Source organism: Coloeus monedula, assembly GCF_965178545.1.
Source record: "Coloeus monedula genome assembly, chromosome: 3".
Lineage (NCBI taxonomy): Eukaryota > Metazoa > Chordata > Aves > Passeriformes > Corvidae > Coloeus > Coloeus monedula.
Window position 1 is genome coordinate 47,029,485 of NC_138783.1, and position 25,681 is coordinate 47,055,165.

The following is a 25,681-nucleotide window of genomic DNA, read 5'->3' on the forward strand; positions in this document are numbered from 1 at the left end:
CCTAGGCTTCTGCCACAATATTTTAGTTAATTTGCTTGATTTTTTTTTAAATCCTTCTCAAAGGACACAGAACAGCCCCACTGTGCTGAGTCCTGGCCATCCTGCCAAGCTTTCTGTTGGAGCTCACTTGACTACCATCTATTCACTTCACCACAGGTCCCATGTGCTTTAGGTAGTTTTGGCTTAGACCTAAACAGCAAATGAGAAGGGACAGATGCCTCTCTGCAGGAACTTTCCTCACTGGTGACCCTAGGGGTTGAGTTGCCAGAGCTACCTGAACCTTACAAGGTGGTTGCTCTACAAAACAGCCTTATAAAACTCTATTCACATATTAACTGGAGTAAAATATTTACTTCACATCAGGAAGTATTGTATTTTTTGATGGGGAAACAAGCTCAGTGCCTGAGCAGAGTGTTTTATGGCCCTTTAAAGGTGATCTGAGGTGCGTACCTTGATTTAAAATATAAACACATTCCAATTTCTTTCCCTAAGAAGTGAACTCTGCCAATAAAAAGGACCTGAAGACTGAAATAAACTCACTGTAACCGTACTGGAAGGGAACAGATTTCTCTCTAAAAGCCTTGTATACAGGGGCACTCAGATGGCTGTTACAGTAAAAAACAACATACGACGATATTTGCAAAAAAGCTTAATATAATCTTTTGAGTCTATAAACTCTAAACAATAAATAGGAAAAGTGTACATGGCACACCAGAGCAGCTAAATATTAATACAAGTACAAATTGGTAACACCTACCTATATGGTCAGCAATAAGTTTGTTTCACTACTGTGATACAATACAAGCTTAATATACAAGATGTTTTTACAAAGGAAAACCATGGAAAAAAATTAATACAGAAGGTGAGGGAGAAGGGGAGACAATAAATAACAAGGCACAAAAACCCTCTCATGCTGCAACCCTGTAAGGCACCACTTGTGCAAACATGAAACTATCAAAACCTGTAGTGGAGACATTCTAAATGTGTTTAAATAACTGGACAATGTATTTTAAATATGAAACCATGCTTGTATCTTTGGAAATAGAAATGCTTATGTTTTAAAAATTAAATAAGTGAAATGGGTGAATTAATAGCCCGATACAAGAGTCACAGCTAGTTTCTCCCAGACAGCTCCACAAGTGCACCTTGATCTTGACCTATACTGGCCTTGCTAAGAGCCCTGGATCCAATATGGTGCAGAGGGAAATGCTGCCAAATTCTGTCAAATTGTGCACACCAGTAATTGTGACAAAACACACTTCAGGGATTAGGATGATAATGAAATTATTTTCATTTGAAAACAAAAATTATTTTAATCAAGATGTAAAAGGTCAGTAGCATTAATCTAACATAAATAGGGATCTTAATACCCAAAATTATCATTCATACCTCTATTTAAAAATGGACCAACATTTTTCTCCCTTATTCTGTACATGATCAGAAAATCTATCATGAGACAACCTTCAGAAAATCCTTCACCCTTACTAGAAGATTACAGATACATAGTTAAGCACACAAACTGTACATTTCCCCCTTTTTTCTTGTGTTCCATGATCTCTACTGCATGCTGCTAGAAGTTTTTGTCCTCTCTCCAAATACATAAAAATCTCCAGATACTAAAATTACTTAAAATATGCACAGGTTGGACACGTTTTTACAAGGTGAGAAGGGTTTTCACGAATAATCAAAATTTTCTTCTACTGAAACATTTAGGAGGCACTCCATTTCTCATGAGCTTCAGACACGTGATTTTTTTTTTTCTAACTTGGGAACAACGTCAGTAGACTACATTTCTAAAAGTTCTGCTTGCATTCTTGCACAGTAAACAATCTGAATGAACCTGACTATTCAGTTATTGGCTAGGTTTTGTTTTCTTACGTAACATGTCTTATTTCACATTTAAATACCTTGCCACAAATCAAAACACTTAAGGTCAGACAACCTGCAGCTTTAATGATGCTCAATCTACTGAGCTGCCAGAGAGGAAAATCAGGTCAATCTATAATATTTTAAACAACAGAGGAAATGGAAGAAAAAAGTCTTAAGTGATAAGTTAACATTCATATAGCTATTTGCTGAAAGGCTGTGCCAGCTTAGGCATGCTTCATTCGCTATATTCAGTCCTGTTTTAAGGATATAAAAATTTGAGCAAATACAATGTAAACAGAGCCAGGTAGACTGCAGTAGTAAAGGACAAAATCATTGATCTGACAGGTTTAAGGCCAACTATTTACGATTTGAAATATGTCATACTTTTCCATGGCACTTAACACACTGAAAGTTAGTACTGGGTGACACTAAGCCAGGGAATACATATTCATATGAGATATATACAAGTAGCTTCAGTTCCTAAAATAGAAAGTTCAAGTTTTCTTGTCCAAATAAAATCAACTTGTGAAAGACCACCTGTGGTTTCCTATACTGAATAAAGAAATATTACTATTTAAATCAATTTAGTGCAAACTGACCTAAGTCCAAAGACATACCACTCCTTGATTCTTTAGTCACTACTTACCAAATGCCCTATTCCTTTCAAAAAGACAACTACATCTTTTTTTCCCCCCCCTTAAAAGAACAGCAAACACTTGACAACTAGCATGCTGTTCTAGTCTACACTGACAAAACTTGCAGATATACAAATCGTGCTTTGGTCATGCAGTCCTGAAAATGACCCATCTCTCCATTTAATCAGTCTAGAAGAACACAGGGCCAGATTTCAATTAGCAGGTCATCCTGGCCACTCCGTACTCCAAGCTGACAACGGCAGGCTCAGCTTTGGAGAACTCGGACACAAGTTCGCTGTAGCGGTTGTCTGCTGTGTTGCTGCCCTCTATGGTTCGCACGGCGTCATTCACTGGCATCGGCGGCTGCTCCTTCTGGAAGCACGGAGGGGTCTTCTGTGCCACGGGGGAGAGACAAGCCGTCTGTTCCTGTTCCTTCACAAGGACCACATCTGACTGGCCGTTTCTCTGCTTTATTTTCTGAAATACAAAGAACAGTTACTAACAGCGTGCATGACTCTTTACTGATAATACTGTGTTTTTAAAGGAAATGTATCCCCTTCTTTTGCTGGCTAACTCAGTGTCTCCAGAACTCTGTTACATACCCTAGGTTAGGCAGGTAACAGTATTGTTGAATGTTAGGCCATTCCTTATGATTTTATTTCCCACAGTTTACAGCAGATGCTACAAGCACTGTTTGCTTACAATTTGCAGATAAGCAGAAAATAAAGAACGCCTATCAATATCTCAAGAGAAGGAGAGGTTCCTCCAGGGTTGCCCCTTGTTTGGTTGCTATCAAGATGGGAATACTTTCTGGAGTAGAGGCAGAGAAAGACAGGCCTTGGTACTGTAGCAAACAGGGATCTTGCAGTCTCTTAAAGACCGTGAGTCTCTTAATGACAAAGCACTTTGATACCTAAAGCCCTTCTATCCTTCATAAAAACCTTCAAAAACATCTTTCCTTTAGATCCAAGAAATGCCAATACAGTTTGTTCAAATGCATGAATATGCTAACAAAGTCAACTAAAAACCAGGAAAGGGGAAAAGAATGTATCCTGCCAGCATGAGCAAGAGAATAGGAAAGATTTGGATTGAGGGATTTTTCAGTTCCATGGTTCAGGTTGTTTGCTTGTTTTGTTTTTAATTCAAACTCACTCACCCAGTAACTGGGAGCTTGCACTAGTTACGTGAACAGATTTCTTTGTTGATGTGCTTGTGTTTTATTAGAACTGAGACTAGAACCAGAAGACTGGTGTCTCTTGACATCAACTTTTTATAGATGACAACAGCAATAGCAAAGTCTACATCAGGATTTCAAACAACTACATATCTTCTTCACTCAAATGAGAAATGTAGGCTCAGGTGAAGTTAACATCTTGGAATGAGGTTCTAGAAAATTCAAAGCTGAGGCTCCACTTTCCATCTTGCTTATTCTTTGGATGGCTTCATCTTGAGTTTTCTTCACCTTACTGCTTCAATTGTATAAAAATTTTAAAATATAAAATTAAGATTTGAAACAGTATTAGATTAAGTGACATTCATTCATTACATTACAGGAGGATCAGTCTAATAAAATCTCTCCTCCTAGAAAAGCTGTACTTCCTCCCTTTCCCTCCCAACATAATAGACAGGAGTTGTGTTACCATTTCTATCCACACACAAGTATTAAAACTTGTAGTCAAAAGACTTTTGCATTCTTTAAAAGGTATTATTCTGAAGTTTCAGCACCTTAACTGACTGTAACAGAAGTATCTATCAGCCTTTCCTGGCTGTTTACTGTAGCACCTAGAAGTCAATTATAGACATCTGATCGCTGGATTTAGCCCTGTCTTCATAAAAGCATTACAATGTACATGACCCATCATTATGGTGACTTACAACAGCATGCACCTGCATATGAAGTTAAAAGAAGGACAATACTTACTGTTTCCATTTTAGTAGCTATAATGAAAATAAAACATTTTCAGTCTCCTTAGTTTAGCAACACAGCTGCAGCTACATGGATACCTCATTACCAAAGATAGTTTAATGTAGGTTAAGCTTCTGTGAAACTTACCATCAGTAAGGCTTTGATAGTAGCACTTTCACATAATACAGTTCATTAATAAAGCAGAATAAATAGTGCCTTAGAGCACTGATCATAGAAGCAAACAGTGAAAGTCCAAGTCACCATTACACAGTGAAAGTGCTAGGCCATACAGCAGTGACATTCATGTGAAAGCCAGCGGCACTATTACAACCGTAATTTGAAGAACAGGTCACAAGTACACATTTATTTTGCAATACTTACAGCTTCCAGTTCTTTAATGTCTTCCTCCAGTTGTTTATTTTGCTCACTTGTATTCATGATAAGATTGAACACAGACTGCCTGGGATGCATACTTCGATCAAACTGATGGTACATATTTCTCCAAAACCTGCACAAAACAGACAGGTTTAACTATGCAAGATAATGACAGAGCTGAAGAAAAAATACTGTATCTTATTTAGACTTACTTAAAATTGAATGATACTGTATTAGGCTCCAAAAGAGTTAGTTCTGGAGAAAAGTCTGGATTATACAGAGGATTCTGGTATTTCTTCTGTTCAGCCAAAAGGAACGGCCACAAGGAATAGGTCTTCTCTTTTAGTCTTAAAGCAAAAAGAGATAGAGGTCAACACACTGACTGCAAGCAGAAAACCAGAAGATACTGCTTATGGTGTGCAAGTTTTGCCTATTTGAAATAAATGCTTTTAAAATACAGTGTGAGATGAACTGATAAAAACTTCACAGAAGTTTTCCAACTAAATGCATTGGAAGATATCCTACTAATAGTTCTAACTGAGTAGTCTTGAGCAGGCAAGAATTTTAAGATTACCTAAAAAGAGATTGGGAGAGGAAATGCCATGATGCTTCCAAAGTTAAGCTTACCTACCTTTAGAGTGAAAAAAACCCCCAAAAACTAGATGAGGAGGAAAGATACTTTAATTTTCCCTATGAAAACAAAGCATGTGATTTTCTCCCAATATTAGAAAGACTGTCTTCAGCACGTAAAAGCACAAGAAGCACTGCTGTTCCCTGATGCAGTTCAACATAGTTTTCAGTACTACCAATCCTTCCTCTATTCAGAGCCTAAAATGAAGAAGATTCAAGGAAGTTCTTAGTCTTCCAGAATAAACAAAAGACACATTACAATGTGCCTGCTTACTTTAGCTCTTCTCGTTCTTTTTGACAGTTTCCAAGGAAGTTACCAAACTGGCACGAATGGACGTGTTCATGGATTTGAAGGAGAAAAGCTTCATTGTACTCAAAGGCTTGTGGAAACTGCTCAGTCAGATTCCACACACTTTCTAAAAACTGGGTGAACACTGGTGAGATCTCTTTCGGATCACCATCCAACTGACAACACCTGAAAAAGATTCCATAAACAGATTGAAACTGGTTTAAGTTAGAAATCAAGAAAGTCTTGGCTGCAATTGTTTTTAAACAACAGCACCTTAATTTGACACTAGCTTTGATTTGGAAATTGAGCACCTAACTTCAAGAACTGGGACAATTTTTGAATAGAAATAAGTCTATATTTAACCTGTTTTTCTGACTTGTAAGTAATCACATCTATATTAAGTACAAAAGAGCAACATAAGACAGTTAAGTTCCTTTGTGTCTAACAGTCACAGTCAACATGTGGAGTATACCAGCTAAAAGCAAATGAATAAGCAGTAAATAGCAGCAAGGCTATTGTCATATGTGATGACAGGCAGATCAAGGGAAAAAACAGAACTCTTAACATAGAGGACTTCTAAAGGTAGGCGTGACTTCATCATCAAAGTAAACGTAAATGCAAACTTATCTTTAAAGATATCAAAACTATGTGTTTCATATTGCCTAAATAGCTGGGATGTAGCTTTAGATTGGTTTTGCACTGTCTATACATAGGTGCAGACCTTGCTGCAGTCATCAGCTTCTGAGAACAAGGCACCAGGAGCACTAAAAATTTATGTCTGCAATAAAGATCAATTATCCAACAGGTATTTGAATAAATTGCAATACACTGTAGACAGCAAGACAAGTGCCTTGTCCCCTGAAAACAGCTTACTCATTGCTGAACTGGTGCAGTGTGTCTAGAAATACAAGCTGTCTTTTGTTTAAAAATACTTAGTTCGGTTCACTGTATACACGTTCCTGTATCGGAGGAGTGAACTACCTGTCAGAGAATTTGTGCCCAAAAGAGATCCAGTCTTTCTCTATCAAGACCTAGAGGGTAAAAAAACCAAAATGTCATGTAAAATATTACTCAATCTTATACCTACAGTATTAACCGCACAGGATATCAATATATTGTACCTTAAATCTGAGTCCAATAAGCTACAGTAGAAAGAACTATTTATCACTTTGTAGCTTCTTGATTTTCTTGGAAGTTTTTCACATGATTCTCAAAGTACACTTCTAAAACTAGTAAAAAAAGTTAAGCAACTTGCTAATCAGGTACCTGATAATTTTAAGAAAAATGTTGCATGATTTCACTAGTAGTTTATTAACTTTCTCTGGCAAAGAATAGGAAAAATTGCATGCCTACTATCAGAGTTTACATAAAACCACATAATATATTCTTTCTAACATTTATAGCAGTAAGTTTGTTAATATCCACACCAGCTTGTTTTATCACTTTGTTCACTATCAAGCACCAAAAACAACACAGGACCTTCACAGAAATTCATGTGAAAGCAAGGATTAATCAAAACCCAAAAAGATTAAATTACTTCCCTAAAGATTACACACATTCTCACTATTTACAATAAATTAATCCTCTTCTAATTCTTCCTCAACTTCACTTTCAATGTTTGTAATATTTGTGGCAGTTAGGTCTAGCCAATACATTGAACTAGTTTTATGTATTATTTTTGAGGAGTTCCCATAACACCTTGCCTTGTCACTGAAGGACACTGTTGCTTTTCCTAGTCTAAAATTTGGAATAATTGTATTGAAATTCTTCTCTACAAAAAGATGAAGAAATTTATACTGCTTAGACATCTTTAAGTCTCTATCACGGGGGGAATTGTCATTTTTAGATTTTAAAAATGTTGGTTTGGAGACAAATGATAAAACACAGAACTGCTGTAATTTAGTACATGGGCTACCTCACATAAGCACTTTGGAATCCTTCTATGTCATAGATAAGGGACTTGTTTGGATGCAAAAGGCAATCATTGCAACATTTCTGCAGGGTGACTAAAGCAATCTGCTATTTGTATTTCAGTTTTTTAGATTTTAAATGAATGTTTTTTTCAAGTAGCAAACTGTTTCTATATGAAATATTTATCAATATGCCGCAGATCTCATTTTACACTTGTAACTACAAAAAAAATCCTGAACAGCATGTTTACTCTGCTCCCTTTCACACTCAAACATTTTACACCCTTTCTTTACCAAGGAAAAACTCAACATTCCAACTCAACATCTACTTACCATGAATCCTTTGATTGTTCTGTAATAGGAATCTAGCAAGAGAGCTCCAAGAGAACAAACTTGGGAAGTCCTATCCCAGCCATCTGAACAGTGCACCAGTACACTTGCACTCTCAACCGCTATTGCCTGCAAAACACAGTTGTTTCTTCATCAATGATCTTTTCTAGACAGAAGTCAAAAACTAGTAAATAAATAAAAACACTACATTTATTTCCAACTCATAGCATAGGCCATCTTATTTAACAAAGCCAGGAAAATGTTTACTATGAGGAAAAGAATTAATATTATCAGAAAGTAGGAACTTCTCTTCATGGAAGTATAGAAAACTCCTTGAAAAGAAAAGGAATTCAACTACCACCTTTACATACCCCAACCTCTTCAGGGGTTCCCCCTTCTCTCTCTCTCTCTCTCTCTCTCCCCCTCGTAAAACTAAATTGACAAGAAAACCTAACAATAATTAGATTGCACATTACAGAGTACAGATTAAAAAAAACCAAACGACATCAACACATCATAAAGGATACCACTTGTTCATCATTATGCTACATAAAACTAAAGGCCTAGGAAATGCTTATTAGCTTCTGCTGAGCAATCAACTCCTGTTGGCTCAGACATTTTTGAGGGTCATCTTTGGGACCATCACCCACTTTTAACTGAGATAACTCCTTATTATTTGACCTAGCAAAAACAAAGATCCAGGTTTTTTCTTTACCCACTCCCATGAGATCAAGCCCTTGCCTTCATAAGTGCTTGGCAAAGGCAATTGTTCCTCTGAGTTGTTCACAGAATCCTATTTCCTTGCCAAATGAAGTCAGCATAGCCACCTTGGCTGCTCTACAATTACTGCCCCAGTTCTATTTTTCAGGATACGCTGAATAATAGTTTGTTCCATCCACCACTAAACTGGTTACACCTTTCAAAAATACCTATAGAAGCAGGAAGCTTAAGAATCCCTTTGTCTCCCAACAACTTGACCAAATAGCATTCAAAAAATCCCAGAACATTAGCTGGAATATTTAATATCTCTAATCATAAAGAAACACATAATACTTTAACCAGCATATTAGATGTACTGGTCTATATACTAAGCACCTACCTCCAAAAAGGTCAGTTGCAGAATTTTATACATTACATAATATTAAACATATTTTTTTCTGGTAGGTTTCAGCTTTTCATGCAAGTTACCTTGGCTAGAAAGACAGCAGCATCCAACACAGCTTTGACGTGACGCAGCCATCCAGAATTCTCCAGACCAGACAAAAAGTCATTGACAGACAAACCCCTTGTGCCACTGACTGAAAGAAACCAAGAGTTAAAAAGCCTTAAGCAGTTGCAGGTACCTACACCCTGCAATGTGGAAAGAAGAATAAATGCATGTTGTTTCTAATCCACTATATTCTAAATTGAGTGGTGGTTTCTGGAAAGATTTCGAATCAAATGGTTAAGGGAGGGATACTACAAAATGTTGTCCAGTCAGAATTCAACTCTGCAGAACTACATAACCACGAGTGACAAGAGTACCATCTTTGTGTCTTTTCAACAAAATGACATTCCAAGTAAATACAGTGGTTATCCCCACTAGGAAGCCTTACTCTTGTCTTACCAAGGAAGGCAATGCAAATGCCAAAGACTTACTGGAAACTTAATTACTACTAGTAGGAGGGAAGTAACTGCTTCCAGACAACATACACAGTTCAGAGCAGTGACACTGCCAGAGTTTCATCACTTCCACCCTGCTTAGGAGAATAAAGTAAGTGCAGTACATGAACACAGGGACGAAATCAAATCCATTTGAGATTTTGTCTACCTTCGGACTTGACACACTACATTTCTGACTGATCTCTACCATTCTTCCCTAATATATTTGGATCCTGTAACAATAATGTCAATTCAGAGGGCAAGGAAGAACTTAAATTAAAGGAAAGATGCTTTGGAGTGTAGCAGCAAGAGATGCAGAGGCAGACCAAAAGATTCTCACACAGACACCAATTCACATGTGAGACAGGTAACCTGGTTCTTGTACAATTTTGAACAGTAACTCATACAGTTACATTACTGTCCAAACACGACAAACTTCTGACCATTAAAACAAAAATTTGCTGGCTAACATAACTTCAGCTATATAATTCTAAGAGAAGATACCCAAGGCTGGCAGCTACAAAAATACCTGCCTCTTCCACAGTGGAAGCCTACTTTCCACTAAGCTTAACAGTTGGACTTGATGATCTTACAAGTTTTTTTCAACCTAAATGATTTTACGATTCTAAAGCATTGGGCCCCAGATGAAAATAAAAAGGTTCGGTAGATGAAAGTCAGCAGTAGGGATACAACAGCTGCAAAATCATCTTTATATCTGACCATGGAAGGAAGTGAGTCAGCAGCAAAAGTAGAGAACAAAATTCATCAAATCATTCTGTGATGCAGCTTCATATTCAATCAAGTCCCCTGATGTAATGAGGGCTATAAACTCAAATCACTGCATCAAAGAGCTTTCCTGTATCTGCACTAGATGTTTCTCAGCTTTCAGCCAAACAAGTTTTGGTACACTTCCCACTGCTCAGGAAGATTCATAGTGCCAGGTGCTGCTAAATACTAGAAGAATGACAGGCTTCCAAATAAGTATTGCAGCACCTTTTCTAAAACCCACAGATCTTCGTCATCTACAAAACTATCTAGCAAACCACAGCACAATGAGGTAACAAAACACCAAGAAATCACAGGACAGAAGACCTGCTTTTAAAGGTTAGTCTGTAAATATCAGTAAAAGAACTAAAAGCAAGCCAGCTTTCCTTTGTCCTTGAAAGGCATCATTAGGCAAGAGTTCTGCTTCCAAAAGATCTAGCACGTGAAGGAAATCAGATGAGAATGTGAGCTAGCTGAATGGATCAAGTCATTCTCTATACCAGTGGTTCCATACACCTCATCAGTCACAACAGTACACAAACAGGTCCACCACTCTTTGGTAAAGGAAAGAAACTGAAAATAGTCAAGTATCTGGAAATTCAAACATCTGCAGGGAAGGAACTGGACAGACGAAGCCATGTCTAGAGATATTCTTCATGGCAGCACACCCACACATTCTGTAACTTAGAGTATAAAGCACAAGCTTTCCAGCTAGAAAATAAACAGGCTTCCAGCCCTCAGTTTGTTTTCACCCAGATACTGCTGTCAAAATCTGCTTCTGATCACAATTTTCAGCTTGGCAGAAATATTTCACCACTAGTATTTCCCCTTTCTAGCTAGATTTCTATATTTTTATAAATGAAGGCAGAGATGGGAACACATATGTTGAGCCCCAAGAGTTACTTTCCATTTCTGTGAATTAACACAGGCATTTTTATACTGGTTGGTGATTCAATCAACTGCATTGATACTGTTCCAATTCTTAAATGCTGAAAAAAGTTATTTTCCAGTTCCTTATGGTCTTCTAAAAGGTCCAAGATGCTTTATGGTACCATTTATAGTACCACTAAGATAATTCAGCTACTTCACAATAAATGAGATTCAAGATAGTTCTGCCTATATGGATCCCATCACAAAAAACACAAGCCCTGCATGGACATAAGCCCCAAAACCTCAATGTTCCCTTGTCTGATTGTCATTATTCACACTACTAGCAAAGCCTCAGGCAGCAGTTCAGGAGGTGACTAGACCTGCAGAGTGAAGCACAGCAGGTTGTAGACAGAGGTTGTTTTTTAACAAATAAAAAAACCTAGCTAATCCCTTTCACGATACAGAAAACTCCACATAACTCACAAAACGGCCTCAGTTAACCTGCTTCCACCATAAAAACATATGCAACAGATCGCAGCATCTGTTGGGCTTTTCCCCCAAACATCTGCAGAAATGCTCCCTCTTGATATACACAAAATCCTTTTGCTTATCAGAGTTCAATCTCTTTTGTTATGCAACTTTGTAATTTAAATATATAAAAACTGAACTTTGTATTTAATACCACAGCTACAAATTTAGCCTATGTGAAGTTTCGCCCATGAGTGTTGTAGTCTGCTCATCGGGGGGCCAGAGTCATTATGTTCATGCTGAAGAAAACTATTTTAGAGAAGTTTTGAACCACTGCATGCAAGATATTTGAGTAACAGCTGAATCCAAAATGAAGAATAGACTGTAAATCCCCCTAGCATGCTCCATGGTGTTGTCCCATTACAAGAGGATGTTGGGAAGGATTACGTCTCACATTCAGCTTGCCACTGGAATCATTAGGTTCTGAAGGAAATCAGGCAGACAGACACAGAGCCGAGGAGCAGGACACACACCAAACAATGAATAACAGTTGTTTGGTACAAAAAGCCCAAACAACTGAGGGCAGTCCCAGTTACAGTGGTGCTTGAACAAACAGCGTCACTGGTATCACGCTCTGATTTGTGAACATTCAGTTCAGCACATTCAGGGGAAATGAGTACACAGAAGCTAAATGGCATTTTCCTCCTTTCAAGCTATGAGCAATTTTCATGGCATTTTCTCCCTGATCATCCCACCAATGGCACATTTCTAGAGAGGGATGAAGAGTAAATTATTGCATACATCCCTAAATTTTAAGGGTCCTTCCTACCCCTGAAGAGGCTCCTACTTCTAGAGTGGAATTCAGCAAAACTCTAGTGAATCTCAGTACAGACTGAACAGAGGTAGAACAACTGAGTTCATTTACTAAAAAAACTTATGTGGAAAACAAGCAATAGAGATCACTCATGACTTTGTTCAATAGTGTTTAAACAAACCAATTCTCCACACAAGGAAAAACTAAAACATATTCCATCTTTAAAGAAAGTTACAGAAACATATGTACTAAGTTTTGCTGGTGGGATGCCAATTCAAATGAAAGGAATATGAAGTCTGTGAAGCTTAACTGTGTGATGCACACACTTCTGCATCAGACATTATTACACAGTAGCAGGCCTCCCAATAAAAATAAAAATAACAATTAAGATTTATTAGCTAGTTTTCTAGGATTGAACGTATTAGTAAGAGAAAGGGGGATTATGTCAAATCTAAAAACTCAAGCTCAGGACCATGCTTCTCATCTTTCCTTTAGGAAAAAAACACATGCAGGAATAACCAGAAAGATACATATTATCAAAGCTCAGTAGGATTCCGTGCAGAGGGCCTGAAGAATAGGTTAGCAGCACATCCAATCAATGAAAGTGAAGACTACACCACTGGTCTGTTATCTTGATTAATGTAGCCAGGATCCCTTCATCAAAATAGGCTTCCATACAAGCATAAACCTTCTCCACGACTGGAAATACCTGCATAATTCTAGAAGCCAAGCACTTACACACGTATTGTCTGTCAGGTGTGGAAACCTCACTTCTGCCACTGTATTCTAATCTCAGTATTGGTACTCCACAAAATGTCTTAAATTTTCTTTCAGCTGTCTACCTAAATAAAATATTAACACAATTATGAACACATTTCTGCCTCCCCATTTTCACCACCAGGAGGCAGGCAGTGGTATGGTGAAGTGGCTCTCGTTTCCTCCTGCCCCTTCTCTATAAACACCTACAAGCACTCAAGCGGCTCACCAGGTCAAGGAGCTCAAATGTTGTACATATGCTTATTGTGAATGCTGTGGAACAAAGTACTCCTTGAAGAAATATTCTGTAAATGAAAATGTATCTACAGACGCACACTTGGAAAACACAGCAGTCTTTCTCACTGACATACTAATAAAGTTCACTAAAGATGTATGTGCCATTCAATTTTCTTCAAAATAACCCCATTCAGTTGGGTTTACAGTTTGAAGGTCGAGGTTTAAGGTAATTCGTTACCACAGAGCACAGCAAACTGGTTCTAAACACACAGCTGGAATAAAACATAGAAATGTCAACGCAGTTTGTGAAAGCTACTACTGAAGACTTCAGAAAAACACTTATCCTGTTTTCAAATACACTGTTTTAGTACAGTTAAAACATACCTTCCAGGAGTTTTTGCAAGCTAGATCTCATTACATGAATATTTTCAATGCCAACAAACTGGAACCTGATGTTTGAGTAGTTGTCTTCGTTCTCATAGCCTTTCCCAGCAGCTCTGTTAGCCATTGCATTAAGCTTAAAAGAGGAAAATAAAAATACTGAAAAACATTATTGGGATAAAAACATTAAATTAAGAAACAAAATTCAAGCAATTTCAATTGAATACATTGGGAAAAAAACACAAGAGCACATAGTATAAACAGATTCTAATACACAATTTGTGGCAAACCAGCTTGAAAGCACTGAAGAAAGGGACAGTATCTATATAAAAAAAAGAAATAGTCTATATTTAGAACTGATACATCTGAATAATGCATTTAGTAATTTCTATCCTCTTCTCCATATTCCTAACTAATAAAGCTTTACTTGTGTCCAAACATTTCTGAGCAAAGACACTACAAAACAACTCATCTACAAAGGAAAGAGTAAGATCCAGACATTTTCAGCTCCTGTGTTCAGACACTTGAGTGAAATTAATACTAACTGAAACACTGATGGGTCTAAAGAGTGCAAGTTACCCACAGATTGTAACACAGGTCATAACATAATTCAACTTAATAAAATAACAGAATTTAATTTAATTAAACAGTGATGAAGTATGATGGTGACGCACTGGAAAAGTGCCCAGAGAAGTTGTGGATCCTGGAAGCGTTCAAAGCCAGATTGGACAGAGCTCTGAACAACCTGGTCAGAGGGGTTGGAGATGATGTTTAAGACCCCTCCTAACTCAAGCCATTCTATGATGACCTCAGAATGTTACAACAGAATTTCCCCCACTTCCTCCTTTCTGAGACACAGAACATAGTACTCTCTCCCACTCCAAAAAGAAACCCCATCACAGCTCACCATTTCATGAATTTCATTTCAAACAGTTAAAGTACTTGGATCCCACTCAACTATTACTTCTTAACTACGATTTAAATATATTTTATATGCACTGCTCAAAATTCAGTGGATTCTAGCTGACTACTGGGACAGGTTCAACTTCTTTAAGAAAGCAAGTAATTAAACACGTGAAGAGAGAGGTCTAACCTTACCTTTAAAACATTTTTGCTTATACTTAACTCCAAATTTTTCAGAATTACACTCTATCCCTGTACTCTAATGTTCAGGAGGAGAGGCTTGTCCGTAGCACCCAGAGTACCCACCTTCGGCCTGGTGTCCATCACGTACATGTAGCGATTTGAAGGATTTGCTTTACTGATGGCTTGCAACATGTGCTCATCTTCCAGGCACCTGGCGCTGAAACCTGAGAGAGGTTGACTGCATCTGCAAATTGCAGCCTACCAGAGACAACAAAGAACAAATTAGCATCAGTTTAACACCTGAACTTGAAGTGCTTTGCAGAATCTCAAAAGACACTGAAACGAATTGTTTCATTCAGCCGATAGCACCAGGAAACTGAATAAAGTTCAGGTGTTCCAACTTTTTAAGCGCAACTCTTGGAAACCTTACAACACAGTACCTACACCTTAAATCTACAGGTTCATCAAAACAGTTTTTCAGGTTCATCTACACGGGCAAGGTATCAGTTTACATAATGGACATAAAAACTCACAAAAGTACAGGCTGGAAAAACTACACTTTAGGAAAGCAAGCTACTCCCTTAATATGAAATGAATTAAGTGTGGTTTTATTAATGCAGACATGATTTTATTATTCCAAGTGCAATTTGTTATCACCTAATGTAATTTTTGTAATGTAATTTTCAATGATATGTTGTATTTCAGGAGGTATCAGGTACATCTTCCAATGTTTAAATAATAACATAATTATGTTTAAATCCATCTAGTAGCTTCACATTCATCAGTCAAGATCTTTAACTCAGCAAGGTGACAGTCCTCTCCTTCCACAGCTGAGACTCGTACATGCTGCTTTACATCCCTCTCTGCAAAATCTTATTTCCTACTCTGTAGGGTTTTTTACCTTGCAAATAACTCCTTAAGAAACCAATTCTGTTATTTTGTTGGTCCATCATTGGTTTTGTTTAGGTTTTTTTCCCACTATTTTGACCTAACAGATTTTATTCCTGATACACCAAGGAAGACAGATCCCTTAACAGAAAGCTATCTTCAGTTACCTTAATGTTAGTTCCTGAAAACTTTAGGAGATTCGACTGATTATCAACTGATTACTTAAGGATTTCTTTTAAACTGCCTAGGCTTACTCAGCATCCTGCTAGGCATCACTCCCATCAGCTGTATTCAGGGTTATCCTGAGTCACACCCTTGTCACACAAGCCACTGTACTTGAACCTCCTTACCAACCCTTGAACTACTGCCAAGTGTTGAGAAACACTTTTCAGCACATTTGCAGAAAAAGGAAGTCACACTATACCTCTTTATTTTTGTGATAATATGACAGCACTGGGAATCTTCCTTTGCTTCTGAACTTGGAGCTACCAACAATTATGGGCTTGCTTGCAGTTCTGGGAACATAAAGTTCTCTAGGATAGGTTTCACAAATCTGAAAGACACAGACAAAAACGATTTTATGGGGAAGGTACAAAGTCTGCCCTAGTTTTATTGTATTCAGTTCGAAAGATGTAAGGTGAATTAAGACACAAAGGATAAACACTACCATGTTTCTTTACACACATGTAAATAACTCAAAGGAGACAAGCCATCGATAAAGTAGAACAAACTGCTATCCAAGTTACACAGCCAAGCATCACCATACCAGCATTCATTCTCAAACAGGCAACTCTGCAGTAGAAATGCTAAGAATGTGTTTCAGATAAAATACTGCAATTATTTCCCTCTTTTTTAGTATTTGCAGACCACAAAGTAAGATGAAATCTAATCTCAGAATCAGCCACACCACCACAACCAGCACTGCAAATGCTAAAGTAGAATCCTGCTCAGTTAAGAGAGAGATCACAAAGCTGCAGAGCTCCAGAATCACTGGGGCTGAGCTTCCAACAGTGAAGTATACTCTCCAAACAATCCCAAAGAACCCATGCATCCATGCACACATGCTCTCTCAATGAGGCCTCGGGAAAAACTTTAATCAGGAGTTGTGAGATTGCACACTGATTAAGGAGATAACTCTCTCTCCCTGCAAGTTTTTGCTTATATTGCAAGCCAAGTGATTTCATAGTATTAGGCTGTTTTCTGTAGGTCTCATCAGAAACAGATGCAGAGCAGAATGTGTTTCCATTACAACACTTACCTTGTAATCACGATTTGCATCAGACAACTGCCAGTAAGCATTTGGCACTCCCATTCTCTTATATTCTTCTGCTAGATCAATAAGTTGCCAACCTTTGACTTGCTCAGATTCATTTTGTTTTGGATTATAAGAAAAGGCATAGAGTTCTTCATATTTTGCTGAAAGGTAAAGAATATGTAATGGAGAGAAAGTCTCAGGCTTCAAGATTCACAGAAGCAAGACTAAATAACAGATACTTGACACGTTTGAAATATCTATTTGCAACTATCCTACAATTAACTGACACAATTACAGATACTTAGTCAGAGGTAGGTTATGAAAATTTTCCTGAGTGTGCTTGACCTATTTCAGAAGAGACATTTGTAAAGCCATAAGGGCAAAGCACCGGTCACAAAATGAAGACTGATAAACTTAAGGCAAAAGGTAAAATTATTAGAAGACTTCACAGGAACTGAAAGAACAAACTATTTTGGGAGGCAAGAACTGAAATTTACACCTACTGACCTTCAAAACATTAAATTATAGTTTTCCTGAAAAAATAAAAGCTTTCAAACATTTTGTTTTTCATAGTATGCTATTTACTTACCACAGATGACACTTTGCACTGTTCTAAATACAAAGCAGAAAATGCAAAAGACCATACTAAGTGACAGAAGTCTCTTGCAAAGCTGAATTGGTAATGTTATTCTAGCATCAAAATTTCAGCTTAATTTTTGAAACTGCATGAAATTAGTAACAACTGATTTGCTTAGTGGGTTTTTAATCTATGAAACACAATTAAGAGAGACTACACAAATCTATAATCACAATTTCAGGAATAACACTAGAAATGCAAAAAAAAAACCTAAAGGGATCTCTCATGCTGTTAAGAAACATTAATGACATACAAAAGCCAAACAACACAGCTTCTAAATTTTATGCAGATAAGTATTTAATCAAAAAAACTATTTATATACCAAATCCATGTAAGACTTTACATTACATGTGTTTAAAAAAAATAAAAGAGACATGGTTTACACACACACCCCCCAACTTGTTATCCATGCATATACTACAAAGTCTTTTATAGCTACAAGTATTACCTGTTCTTGATAGCTGAAGCAAAGAGTTATAAATGTCATGGCAATCTCTCTCTCTGGGTACAACAAAGTGAACTATCCTGAAGTTCTTGCACTGGATGACAAGGGGGCAGCCAGAAGTAGTCAAGGGAAGTTTTTCCACTGCAGCAATGTGATGGTGTAGTATCTGTGACATACAAAAACTCACAGAGTAAGCATGCTGATGAAAAATAAGAACAGCATACTGTTTAGATCAGCAGATGTAAGACAACACACTAAGCAATGCTGAATATGGATTTTGACTAATTTTGTCGGTCAGTTATAAAAAGAAATACATTTAGAAGCAGAAATCCAAGAACGCCATTTTGATCAGGATACTAAAATTTATAAAAATTTAATTATTCTCTTCTGTCATTTTGAAGTATTACCTAGTGTTTGTAAGAAACACTAAATATCCTTCTAAATGCAAAAGCGAAATGTAAAACTCCAATATGGTTGTTCAGTCTTCTTTTAACTTTGTTAACTGACAGGCTTATATCTCATTAGGCAGTGTCCAGACAGGATATCAAATTAATTAAAGGATCTACAGGAACATACTTCAGAATTTTCAGACAAAATAAAGCAAGTAAGGGAAAAGAATTCAATGTTTGAAAGATAAAGAAGATCCTGAAGATGTCAGAACTCCAGTATTTAACATCTACAGAAGAAACAGGACGTAAGAAAAACATCTCCTATATTACTTGCTGTATTAGATAAACATGACAGTTTCTCAGCTAAATGTTTATGACCACTTGAACAGAACTGCCACAGCAATGGACATACAAAAGCCTTCCGTAGATTTATCTGTGTGGCAAATCTACACAAGATTTAGGTAAACACATGGAAAGTAACATCTGTTCAACTGTGGGAAGAAAGGTCCAGATACATTACCTCAACTGAACAAGATGTTCTCAATAGAATTTCAATTACCTCACTGAAGCAATCAAATCCTCTCAAACATTGATCAGAATTTGACAGGCATATGAAAACTATGCTGCCAAATATGCATTTACAAAGAGACTATCTTGGAGACATTATGATAATTATACTTGGTATTTGCATTATCATCAGAAATGCAGTACTTAGAGTATAGGTTCAATTTCCTCAAAATGAAACCTTCTAATGTAGTGCATAGGGAGGTGCAAGCAAGCAATGCTTCTGAACCATGTTTTCCCCAAAAACTCATTTTGTAGGAAAAGATAACAGTTTGGTTTGTACGAAGTTGTACGTTGTATCCAAGAAAAAATAATAGAAAAATAAATTTTCTTGAAAGCACCATGAGGCATTTAGTCAGATAACCAAGATACAGGATTAAGGGTAATCCAGGAAAATACACCTACAGAAAAAAAAAATTATAACCACAGCCAGGGAGATGATATTTCATCCTGGAGGACGAAAGACTTAAGGCACTAACTCAAGCCAAGTGGCTGGGCTCCAGTGGGAGCCACAACTTGATCTCCACATGTATGCCATCAGGGCACTGAGCATAAAAACTAATGGGAATTACTGTACTAGCCAGCTTTGACTGCACAACACTGGTAATGGTCAACAAAAAGCTGTGGCCCCATCTGAAACCTTTTATTCCAGAGATGAACACTTGTGAAGAAACAGCTGCTTACTGCTCTAAAAAAGTGCATGTTATCTTCAATATTCCACCAAACCCGAGATCTTAGGATTTTTGCTATCTCATTTAGCCTAAATACAACCTAATTACAATGTAAGTTAACTCTGAAATTTTAAACCTGATGCTTAACCTATGTATCAGGTCTCCCACTCCTGCCTCAGAATTATGGTGCCAGTCAGTTATTTAAAGAAAACCACAACAGATGCATTCAGAAATACCAGTTAAGGCTACAGAAGAAATTACAGCAGCTTGAGGAAAAGTCAAAATTTTCAACATGACCTGATTTCAACTGCAGCAGTGTCACGCAAGAGTATAATCTGTGAACCATTAACTTATTATGATACCATGAAGGAGGAGAGTAGAGGTAACAACAAAGAACATTTTAGTAAACAAATTCAACCTTAGATCAGGAAGAACAAATGCATCTGGAGAGCCCATGCCTTTAAGCTGCAAGCATTCATTATCCTTACCCACGTCTCTCTCTGGCTTGAATCTATGAATAACAGATGAGTTGCTGTAAGGTACAGAGTTCCCGTCAGTGACTTATTGCTTGTGCTGAACCTATCCAGTAATTTCACTTGCTCTACCTGTAACAAAAAAGGGGAGTGGGGAATAAAACTTAATTTTTAATTTTTGCAGAGATGTAAATCCTAACTTAGCAAAGGCTTTGTCAGTTTGTGCAATAATTTTGAAAACGGTAGGAAACGTAACACAGCACACACAAGGCTATTCAGGCCAAACTATAGTGGTCACAAGCTTTGAGACCAACTAGTTCAAATATCCTGTTTCATTACAGAAGTATTGAGCTTTTTTTAGTTTCAGGCTTTTTTACAAGGAAGAATTATTAATTACTACGCTTTTAGGCTGCTTCCCCAAAAGGCAGCAAACATACACTAAAAATTTCCTGTAATCGAGGTGCCAGCAGTGAATTAACAGCTGATCTCAGCAACATGCTTTATTGGCTGTCTGCAGGCTCCAAGCCATAAAGATTATGCTCTCCTGATTTCAATTTTAGCTATGTACTGTCTTTTATAAATTCTCCAACTTCAAAAATCTGTATTATTATAACCTTGCCTCTTAGTCAAAATACATTCTTAAGAAAATGCAAACATTATACTAATAATTACAAAAACCCCCTAGAAATTCAAGGACTGTGCTGGCATTTGAAGCAGATAATTCAGGCCTGAGCCTCACAAGGGCCAATGACTCCTGGTATTCCATCAACATTGTTATCTCAACCCTGTGGAAAATATTTCAAAAGAAAAATTATTTCTAGATAGCCTGCATTTTATCTGCTCCTCCTAACTTCACGGGCTCCACAGAGTGCTTTATTTGAACCAAGCATTACCCGATTCTTTGTGTGCAAGAACAGGAAAGGAGTGCAGTGAATGGCTTATCTCCACGCATTCCTCTATTTCTTGGCAGCACCATCTCGTTAATGCCAAGTTAAAACTATGTGCTACCATTAAATGCATGGCAGAACTCCAAAAACTTCCACATCAGCAAGACCAGCACCCAGAGGAGGCAACAAGGAAGAGCCCAAATCTACTGTGCTGATGTTAAAGCAATTTTTAATTCCTATGTACAAACTTATCTAGCATTTACCTACTAAAGGTACATACAAAACAGAAAAAAAACAGGTATTTCTTATGATCTAGAAAGGCCTAATTTTGCTTTTGAAAGTTAAAAAACCAACTTAACAAACACAAAATAGAATGAAGGAAATACAAATGTATACTAGAAATCAACACTACGATAATATTCTAGATTCCAGTTTAGAAAGCTAAAAAATTGGAAACTACATGTCTCAGTACCTTAAAATACATTATGCTGAAACCCCCAAGGTATCAGTCCTCCGGTATAGAGTGGCATAAGTGAATACACCACAGCCAAAACACAGAATTCATACTGGGCAGATCTGCAGCAATAATTGCTCCGGTACCTGGCACTGCACCTCCCCAGCAAACTGAGAAGTGCACAGAAACTGCTCCAGCTTTGCTCCAGTAACACAACCCACAAAATCCTGGCATGCAAGGTTTCCTTCACCTCCGTGTAACAAGGCAGCTTTTCTCAGAGCTGTATTTCTACATTAGATGAGGACAGCCATTAGTGCTCCAGCTTCCACCTAAATAGGTAAAGTCTTCAAGAATTCTGTAAGCTAAGTCATAGATAAACTTTTCTTAAAGACAACTGAAATGCTATTTAGATTCAGCCTCCATAGATGACACGTTCATTTAAACCTGATTCAGGTTATTATACAGCTTATTCTTTTGTTGTTTAATTTCATTTAGCAAACTAAGCAAAATTTTCCATCTCCAATAGAAATCCAGCAGTATTTTCACTAAAACAGATTTGATGTCAAACATGCAAACAGATTTGACTGAAGAATTTTCAGTCTTTTCTACTACATTCTGCTTTAAAATATCCTTAAGGATACTATAAAGATTCACGGTAAAACCACATATTCTTAATTTCACCACCACACTTAATAAATTGAGTTTGATCATTTGTTGCTACATAAATATAAAACTCTCAGAAGTTATTTTTAAATTGACCTCACTTCCATATTCAACATAAATCTGTTGGACAGTGTAATTTCACAAAAACCTTAACTTAATTTCAGGTAGCTGTGTTGACAGTTTTAAGAAAATTTTAACTTCACCATTCCCAGAAAACTGAAGTTGGAGGAGGTATAAAACCTATTCCATCACCTTCTCCTGGGGATAACAGCTGCCCTGTACAGCAGTTAATTTACACAAGACTGCACTGTTATTTCAAGTTTATTTCACTATGACTTAACTAAACTAAACTGAAAAAACAGGAATGCCATCAGAATAGACAAAGCAGGGATGTCTCAGAACAGTTGGCATGAGATCCAGCTTGAACCTACACACAAATTGAACTTTAAAGACCCACAGTGCAGGTTGTACTTTACTTTTCTTGCTTCCTATACCTGCAATGCTCTCCTATATGCATTTTAATCCATCTAGGTATTCGATAAACCAACAGCTTACAAAAAGCTAAGCAAGAAACACAGTTGTAACAAAAGAAATACCACACTATTTCTCACCATGACACTGATTTTTTAGAATGCATAATTTTTTTGGTATGATTTATAAAAATAATTCCTTCAAGTAGTAAGTCTTGCATCTTACAAACTGTGTTCAGAGCTCATTTCTCTCTTCAGTTATATTGTTACATGAAGTATTTTTTTCCTTAGCAGCGCTCCAAAAACATGCAGAAACACAATCTGATGCAAGGAAGTCAGCAACCTGCAGCCTTTCTAGTCTCAATTTCAGGTCTGAAACTTAAACAGCTACTCTGATCATCAAGACTCGTTGGTCTTAGTCTACCTTTAATTTCAAAATCAGCTACTGACTGTAACAATACAATATTAAGTTTCCAAACAAGGACTTACATGTTTATAAATAAACAGGCTGATAAAGAAACTTTATCTCCAATCTCTCAGCATGGTGCAAGATTAATAAAGTGCCACTAACAGTAATTTCATCAGAGACCTTCCTTCTGTTTCACATATACACGTGTATATGAAAAAGTAGCTATACACATTTATATAAAAGTTATGTAAGCTGTTACTCAAAAAATTTAAAAGTCTGTTCCTTTATGTAATTATTGGTTATAAATCCACTATTTGGACAATTATATGAACACTCCTTCTCTAAACATATCTATAAATCCACTTTAAAATCAGACTACCACGTTCAGGAATTAATCACTTGACAATTTCCAGGACCCAAGAGACAGGGGTAGTCTTTTCAGCAACCTTTGCAGTCAGGGATGATGAGCAAGGTGAGAAAGATACTGTTAGAAATTTAATTCCATAAAAGCTGTGACTTAAAAACTCACTTAAAAATTAGTCACAACAAGAAGACCTTCCTTTTGCATCTTCATTATACAAAGAATACTAACATATTAATAATAGGAAATAAAAGTCAAGAAGTCCAAAATGTCAACTACAGCTTGGCTGACGTTTTTTTAATAGCCTAACACATTACACATGCACTGACGGCCTGCGTATTTAACAACACATACTAGAGTCTTCAAAAACAAAAAAACCAGATCGGCTGTTTTCACAACCGATTTGCCTCCAAAACTAGAAAAAGCTGCACAGAACCATATCCAGAGCACACAAAACAACTGCAGTCCTCTCCCAGCTCGCTTCTCCTGCTCCCCACTCCACCACAAAACCCCCTAACCCAGGATTTTTAGCGTCTTCCCCTTATTACAGACATGGGGCCCCACTGGAGCAGCATGCCCCGAGCCCTCCACCCCTTCGAGCGGCACGGGCCGCTCCAGAGCCCCTCGCGGGGAGGCACGAGCCACAAAACAGCAGGAGGGACGGAAAACAACAACGCCCTCGCCCGCAGCGGGCGCGATGGGCTGGGCAGGCTGTCCCGGCCCCACAGCTACCGCGGCTCTCCTGCCGCCCCCCGCCCGTGCAGCAGCACCGGGAGTACCTTGGTGGTGCGGATGTGCTCCATGGCGGGGCCCCCCCGACCACAGCCGCCTCCCGCCCGCCGCCGCCACAGAGCCGGGCCGGCGGCCGCTCCGGCTGCGCTTCCGGGGCGGGGCCGCGCCGGAAAAGGGGCGGGGCCAGCGCGGCGCGCGCCCTTCAGCGCCCCCGCGCGGCGGGAATGGCGGGAGCGCGGCGTGGGAAAATGACTGGGGGTAAAACGGTGCCGGTGAGGAAGGTACGAGGGAAACACGGTTGTTACTCCCGGGTGGGAAAATGACTGGGGATAAAACGGTGCCGGTGAGGAAGGTACGAGGGAAACACGGTTGTTACTCCCGGGTGGGAAAATGACTGGGGATAAAACGGTGCCGGTGAGGAAGGTACGAGGGAAACACGGTTGTTACTCCCGGGTGGAACGCGGTCGGCGCACCCGACCTCCCACACACAGTATAACCCAAGGGGGACTAAACGGAGGGCGGAGCAGAGGGGAGACCCCGCAGCCAGGCTCAGTCGAAATCCTTGCAGATGTGGGGACTTGGTGGTGCTTTCCAGCTGATAAGCCTCACAGCAGCTGAAAACCAAGGGAGATAAAGAAAGAGGTCCTGCTGTTGAATCAGCAGCCATGGCGAAATCTCTCTCCTTGGGCTGATACATGTTCCCATCACCAAGTTATTTCAGGTACTATCCTGAGATATGCCCCTGCCAAGGTACGACCACCCCTCACTGAGTAAGATACATTACTAAAGTCACTCAGTCTCCACCTAGACATAAAGGAATAATATAAAAGTGAGTTAAGAGTGAGAAATTAGGGAAGACTCCATCATAACTTCTGGGATCAGTCAATGGGCTAAACCTGTCTTCTACCCCATGGAGATGTCTAAGAACTGTACCTGTGCATGCTAAATGATTATCTCCTCCTAGCTTTTGTTAGGGATTACAGTTTGTTAATATTTTGCTTTGAATTAATACATTGCTTTGAATACATTTTTGCAGTCAGATACTATCACAGGTGAAAGGAATAAGACGAATGCGTCTTTACAAACAGACCATGTGAATCCACTTGTGGATAGGGCTAGGAACTTACAGATAGGGAAGCAACAGAAGAAACTATTAGTTCTGCAAAAGGTTACTAATCAACACAGACCCTTGCTCAGCCAAGGCAATGTTAAATTCCTGAACCTAGAGAAAAAGAACAAAGACTTAATAGAATTATTAATTGTTTCTTTTTCTTTCTTTATATAACAGAAGGGGAGGTGCATATTAAAGGGGGGCATAGAGTAGGCGATTTGGGAAGTCTGTACCTTCTGAGTACCTCAGCCAGTGGGGAAGAGGGTGATGCACCTGGGAACTTAGGACAAAAAGGGGGCTGCATCCCCCA

General features: G+C 38.2%; 1 protein-coding gene across 1 annotated transcript; it reads right to left on the bottom strand.

Moving 5' to 3' along the window:
* Window positions 1-636: 636 nt before the first annotated feature.
* Window positions 637-24,415, bottom strand: MTMR6 (myotubularin related protein 6). The gene is made up of 14 exons (XM_082278388.1): window positions 24,308-24,415; window positions 20,300-20,416; window positions 18,191-18,353; window positions 17,109-17,266; window positions 16,275-16,403; window positions 15,086-15,220; window positions 13,880-14,012; window positions 9,133-9,242; window positions 7,948-8,073; window positions 6,686-6,735; window positions 5,690-5,890; window positions 4,998-5,132; window positions 4,792-4,918; window positions 637-2,981 (listed from the first exon to the last, which is right to left on the bottom strand). The coding sequence occupies exons 1-14, from the start codon at window positions 24,329-24,331 to the stop codon at window positions 2,721-2,723; spliced, it is 1,869 nt and encodes a 622-aa protein (XP_082134514.1). The 5' UTR covers window positions 24,332-24,415; the 3' UTR covers window positions 637-2,720.
* Window positions 24,416-25,681: the final 1,266 nt, after the last annotated feature.

Bases quoted from the DNA above. Each gene is read 5' to 3' on its own strand.
- MTMR6 (XM_082278388.1), bottom strand. From the start codon at position 24,331: ATGGAGCACATCCGCACCACCAAG. The intron at 5,891-6,685 runs GTAGTTCACTCC...AATCTTTTTCAG, and splicing joins GGGCACAAATTCTCTGACAG to GTGTTGTCAGTTGGATGGTG. The intron at 5,133-5,689 runs GTAAGCAGGCAC...TTTTGCTTTAAG, and splicing joins AAAGAACGAGAAGAGCTAAA to ACTAAAAGAGAAGACCTATT.